Source organism: Aplysia californica, unplaced genomic scaffold (genome assembly GCF_000002075.1).
Source record: "Aplysia californica isolate F4 #8 unplaced genomic scaffold, AplCal3.0 scaffold00263, whole genome shotgun sequence".
In the NCBI taxonomy this organism is placed as follows: Eukaryota; Metazoa; Mollusca; class Gastropoda; order Aplysiida; family Aplysiidae; genus Aplysia; species Aplysia californica.
In genome coordinates this window covers 659,150-665,767 of record NW_004797533.1, presented here as the reverse complement: position 1 = coordinate 665,767, position 6,618 = coordinate 659,150, and the positions used below count along the sequence as shown (strand labels likewise).

The window sequence follows — 6,618 nt, the reverse complement described above, 5'->3', positions numbered from 1 at the left end:
CTCTCTTTCATCTCTTTTCTATATTTCTTTTTGTGTCTCTCTCTCTCTCTCTCTCTCTCTCTCTCTCTCTCTCTCTCTTAGGTAGTGATGGGTAGACGCTCCATTAAGGTCTGCTCCTTAACAATATTTCCTATGTAGCTTTTAAGACTCTCGTGTCTTTCTCCTCTTTATTAGAAAAGAAGCATAGGCCATATAACTCTGCCACAACGGGTGAAATGAATATTTAAAACATTTACTTTTATCTGTCTATTTTTTGGTGGGAGTAAATAATAGCTGAGGCCTGTTCAACTTCTGTTTCTTCCTAGATCAAAGCAAGAGACGTTATAAACTGACACCACTGGCAACATGGATACCACAAGTATTTTGTTGGCTCTGACCATCGTTCTGGTCACAGTATACGTAATGTGGGGTTACCTGTCCACCAGAGGACTCCCACCCTCGCCATCTATCGCGCTGCCTGTTGTGGGACATTTGCTTTCCCTCAACCCGCAGGATCCTCGAAGTCAGATGCAAAAATGGAGAGAGAAAGTGGGGGATGTTTTCAGGTATTGTTATTCGTTTTTTTTTTCTTCCGTTTTGGACAGGAATTTGGAAGAGGGGCAAAAGTAGGATCAGGAGCTGATAGGGGCAGGAGTAGGAAACGCTTGAATATTACTAAATGTTTTGTTTAGTTTAAAAAGGATTACTGTGTGTATTTTGGAAGGTGTAAGTTCTGCGATTAATTCAGGGTTTTGTGTCAATAACTACATCTAAATTTATTTTTGTGTCCTCTAATGATGACGTAGTACAAGGTATGTCGAATTTCCTATTTCTAGACACTGAATCTAATTCAAAGAGGACTCATTTTCAGTTTTTAAAAAAGTGGTCGGTGCATGAAACCTGTTGTCCCTTTATGGATACAACAACAAAAAAAATCCCAAAGAAAACAACAACAATCAAACAACAACAAAAAATCGATGGAAATAATGAGTTTTAAACGCCATGCTTTTGAATCAGTTTAGATACTACTCCAATGAAAATTGGGCGTACCGAATAGCCCCCTTTTCTGAAGGAAAATTAGTTCTCTTTGAACTACGTTCTATGGTAAAGAATAAGAAACTCGAAAAACATTTTTAATAAACCACACTCTACAGTTGTGAATCTTTTCAGTAAGCCTGAACTCAACATGCACTCTATCTGATCCTGTAGCATGAATAATTATAGCCGTTTTAAGGTGATTATGATCAGATGTAGATGATAACACAACATCCTTTTTTTCTTTTTTTTTTAGAAAATGAAAAAATACCCGGCCACGACAAATTTCCTTTATTTCAGCTTGCAACTGGGCCCCATAGTGGTCATAGTACTCAATGGCTACGACGCAATCAAGGAGGCGTTTGTGAAAAGAGCAGACGATTTCTCAGACCGCCCTTTCGTTTACTTTGATTGGGTACGTTCACCCTTTTATTTTCTCGAATTTATCACAATAAATGAAAACCTTTTATGATTGGAAACTAGACAGGTACTTTTCCACCCTTTATTAAAAATCAAGCGGCCACCCCACTCCCCCCCCCCAACCCCCCCCCCCCCAAAACAACAAACAAACAACAAAAAACAACAAAAAACAAAAAACAAAAAACAAAAAACAAAACAAACAAAAACGAACCCCCCCCCCAAAAAAAAACAACCACACACACAAAAAACACCTCTTTCAAATTCTTTTCTTTCCTTGACATTCTCAGTAGTCCCCGGAGAAACAGCTATTTCTTTTGCATTTAGTTGATTTTCACTATCTTTAGTAGTTATCAAGGATCACATAAGGTTTCCCATTGCCTTTGCTAAAACCCTGGACACACGGTGTGCTGTTCTTGAATATATTATGTATACCATTCACTTGCTTACTTTTCTGCTGACCTCTTTTTCGTTCCGCCTCCGACATAACCGGACATTTCAGTTGTCACCGTTCTCAAATGGTTCATCAACTTAAGAAATGGCACGGTGTAAGTCTAAAGCACATGAACACTGTCCCTGTTTTCTAGAGGCGGCATCTCCAATCTTTCACACCCCCCTCCCTCTTCCAGTATGACCGACGCGGGAGAGAAGAGAATTTGCTCGCATGTTCCCTGAACAACTACAACAGTTCAAGAAGAAAGTCCTTTTATAGTTATTCGAACCAAGGTCATCTGCATTGTAGTATAGTGATATTATTTCAACAGAATATGACCATCCCAATTGGTAAATTCAAGTCATTATCGGCAGACTGTTTTGCCCAACGTCCCCCTTTGAAAAATATGTATTATTCCTCTCCTAACGACGGCGTGTACCCTAGACATAGTTTCGTTAGTATTCTTTGATATTCTTTCCCGATCAATTGTCGGTTTGTTCAAAAGTGTTTTTCATATAGCATGACCCCCACCCCCTCCCCGAACCATTTTTTCCTACTTCCCTTGACCCATTTTTTCATCCCCCCTCCCCCCCCCCCTTCCTGCCGGAGCCCAGTCGGATCAGCCTTATAAAATGAAAATGTTTTATTACACCATTCATTCACAACCCAACATATTGTTATGTCATTATCATTTTTGCTTCTGTTGAATCCTTTCTGCTTCAGTGGAAGATATCATTCTGTCTTTAATCCTTCTTTCACCAGGCAGCTAATTACCACGACTTGGGCATTATCATGTCATCAGGCCCAAACTGGAAACAGCAGCGATCCGTGTCTTTAAAAATTCTCCGAGATATGGGCATGGGCAAGAATGTTTTGGCAGAGACGACCCAGGACGAAGTGTCTCAGTATCTCGCGCGTCTCAGCAAGCTGAAAGAGAAACACGACATCCGCCTTCTAACAGGCGTCAGCGTAGCAAACGTGGTTTGTTCTGTGCTAGTGGGGCAGAGGTTTGACTACGATGATCCGACGTTTAAAAGAGTCGTAGAGCTGGTTCACTACAACTTATCACATCTGCTGGGTGTTGGGCCAACTCTCCTCAATATGTACCCTATTTTACACTACCTGCCTGGTGATATTTTCAACACCGATATTCTCATGAAAAATAGAAGAGAGATTGGTGAACTGTTTGTCCATCATTTCAAAGATCTTAAAGGTCATAAAGAATACAGCGAAACAAATATGGATAGCTTTATCGCTAACTATGTGTTTGAGAAAAATAAGAAGGAAAACAGTGGGCAGGCGACCTATCTTGATGAGAAAAATTTGGCGAAGGTCATAGAAGATCTTCTTGCAGCAGGAATTGAAACAACTAGTAATACCATCAGCTGGTTTCTCCTCTACATGTTGCACTACCCTAAAGTACAGGAAAAAATCTTCAAAGAGATCAAATCAGAAATAGGCACTGGGAGGTCCCCAACCATGCACGACAAAACCAAGCTGAAATATCTGAACGCTGCAATTATGGAAACTCAGAGAATCGGAAACATTGTCCCTATGGGTGTAACTCATATGTGTCCACGAGATATTACTTTCAGAGGGTTCAAGATACCAAAGGGAGCAAATGTTATTGGAAATATGACGTCAGTATTTTTCGACAAAACAGTTTGGGGGGAGGACGTGGATACTTTCCGGCCTGAACGTTTCCTTGACGATATTGGTGATCTAAAACACTTCGAAGAATTTATCCCATTTTCGATCGGCCGGAGAGCGTGTCTTGGGGAAGCCCTGGCGAAGATGGAATTGTTTCTGTACCTCTCGTCAATGTGTCAGCGATTCCAGTTTTTATCGCCAGACCCAGATGCCCCACCAAAGATAACTGAAGTTATGAGCATAACCAAATCACCTGGGCCTTTTGAAGTCAAAATTGTTGACCGACTGTCATAAATTAGCTAATAGTTTAAAGGCTGAGTTTCTGAACAAAATTTGGTAAGGAATGGTTATAGCGTAGTGCATGTAAGAATATTCTGCTTTTTCTTTTTAGCTAGGCTTACACTTTAGCCATTGCTGCAACGCAAGACAGAGTGAAGTGGAGGTCCATGATCGCCCACACCAATCGGCAAGGCACCGGATGATGATGACGACACTTTAGCACTTCCCCAATAAAACTAAAATCTCTTCCGCAAGCACACCCTTTCGTTTAAATAAAACAATATTTTAAATAATTCGGGCTTCACTTTGATTTGAATCTTGAATTTCTTGATTTAAAAAAGAATCACGAGTTTGTTACACGACAATGGCTCATACGAACAAAGGAGGTTTCTGGGATTGCCAAGAATCACAAGTCCCAACACTTCTCTAAAAATGTCAAATTCATACGGTTTTCATATTCTCTGATTTATAAGTATTAGTATGGTGTCATAAACAATTCAAAGAATAGCAATATGATCTTATACTGTTATCTTCCCGATAATAGTTACTAGCTATATTTACGACCACACGAAAAAAAAAAAACAGTTTAAAAACAACACACATATATTACATAATGACGCTGTATGAAAGAAAAAAAAATGTGTTGTAGTACATTGTTAAAGACTATTACAATATTATTACGTAAGGTGTAGACAGTCTTAAGTGTTGGCTGATCCTGGTTCTAAAGTTGTAACTTGGGAAGCAGTTCTGTGAACAAAGATAAAAAAATGAAGAAATATCATGTTTCGATTATAGGTATACCTATATCATTATGTATTGTAAGAAGGAGATTACAGTTTCAGAGCTATTCAGTTTTATTTAACTCTCACTTGTTAGTTTTCCCCCGTTATTAGGCTAATTAAAATTGTATACTTTGCACTGAGATGATTGTTCTATTTTGGGCTTGAGGTGAAACTCTTGTTTTGAGATGCATTTTTCTGTTGCATTTTTGGGTAAATGTTTACTTGAGCCCTCTCCTCCAGACCTGATTAATGGCTAAATCATTGTGAAACATGACCAAAAAAGTTGTGTCAACATTGTTATTATTATCATCATCATCATATTCATATTTTGACTGATTCATTATGTGAATCATCATTTTGTTTTTAGTGTTGTTATAATGAGTAAGAGAATTCGATCACAACATGATGGCTCTCTTTGGATGACACATTTTTACTGACGTTTTGTTATCGTTCTCTCGGGGCCTTTGCATTGATGAAGTCTGCACCATGAAGCTGTCTCCCCCTCTGATGGTCATGGGCAAGGGCTAGGAGACTTTGATGTTGTGTTTATTTTCATGCAGTGTGTCTTTGGCAATGATAGCCTGACGACGTACGTGACAGGCTTGTCTTTTTTTTTACTTGGTACGATCATGTAACAAGACCGTGTGGCCTATCCAAGACCATTCTCCAGGGAATTGTACCGATGAGGAAAAAGAGAGGAAGGCAAAGAATGAGGTGGGCAGACAAAATTGTAGAGTGGGGGGACAGGGAAATCCTTCGCCGAAACTCAGGCTCTCGCAAAAAACCGTGAAAACTGGAGGCACCTGACAAGGCTCTCTATCATACAACGCCCCTAGTATCCTCGTGAATTATGGAATCAGTAAGCGGTAAGGGGCCCTTGCCTTTTGGCAGCCACATTACGATTTCGAAAGTACACTATCTAAGTGGGGTAATAGTACAGATTGTAAAGCGCATAGAGCTTGATACTGAGCCAGAATATGTCACTACACATTTTAATGCTATTATATGATTATTACATAACGCAGACAGGAATTATGAGAGAGTTACACCTGTCCATTCAGAATAAACGGGGCATTTCACATGCCAAATATTAGATACAAGAAATGTGACAGTGTCATTCTTCTTTTTGGTAGTCTATAGGTTCGACAAAATATTTTTCGTTGTATGCCAATGTTTGTGGTACGATCTCCTTGAATAAAGCCATCTTCCAATCGGGCTAAGCAAAATCGGGAGTTAAGTCTTAAATATTCATCAAAAACAAACCAAGCTTAAGAAACACCATTGTAGTCCGGGATTTGAACCAGGGTCCAGCGTACTAAAGTACAGCATTATAACAAAGAAGCATCCAATGAATTTTTAAAGACACGATCTAAGGAAAGTAAATGAATTCTTTACTTTTATCAGCCGCTTATACCCTTTAGGGGGTCGCGGGAAGAAAGAGACGCCTCTCTGTCGCAAGTCGAAGAGCTCGGGTCAGGGGGATGCCGTGAGTTGTTAATGTTTCCCTGACTCCATCTATCCAGGTCTTTCTCGGTCGCCCTCTAGCCTTGTTGCCATCGAATTTTTTTATGTAGGTACCTTGTGCTGGATAGTGTGTTGGTAATCACATGACATGTCCGAACTTGATTCTTTGAGCAAATGAATTCAAATTCACTAAACTGTCGCATTAATATTTTCGCGTATTTTGACTCTCGCATTTTCCTCCTATTTTTCCAATCATATTGCATGTATTATTTGTAGTTGCTGCCATACAATATCTAGTGTAATAAGAAATAAACCGGTGCTTAATTTAAGTACATTGTATTCTCGGTTTTGTGACAGTCTCTCTCTCCCTCTATCTCTCTCACCCTCTCTCTCCCCCCCCCTCTCTCTCTCTATCTCTCTTTCTATCGATCTATCGATCCATCTATCGATCTATCTATCTATCTATCTATCTATCTATCTATCTATCTATCTATCTATCTATCTATCTATCGATCTATCTATCGATCTATCTATCTATCTATCTATCTATCTATCTATCTATCTATCTATCTATCTATC

The 6,618-nt window shown here is 39.4% G+C and overlaps 1 protein-coding gene across 2 annotated transcripts in view; it reads left to right on the top strand.

Moving 5' to 3' along the window:
• LOC101848979 (cytochrome P450 2C3) overlaps window positions 1–6,368 on the top strand; it is an 11,217-nt gene extending 4,849 nt beyond the window's left edge. For both annotated transcript variants that reach the window (XM_005100864.3, XM_005100863.3), the window contains exons 2-4: window positions 306–545; window positions 1,315–1,429; window positions 2,627–6,368. In XM_005100864.3, coding sequence (XP_005100921.1) covers window positions 346–545; window positions 1,315–1,429; window positions 2,627–3,808 — 1,497 coding nt within the window. In that variant the 5' untranslated portion in view covers window positions 306–345 and the 3' untranslated portion in view covers window positions 3,809–6,368. The remainder of the gene's footprint in view (window positions 1–305; window positions 546–1,314; window positions 1,430–2,626) is intronic.
• Window positions 6,369–6,618: the final 250 nt, after the last annotated feature.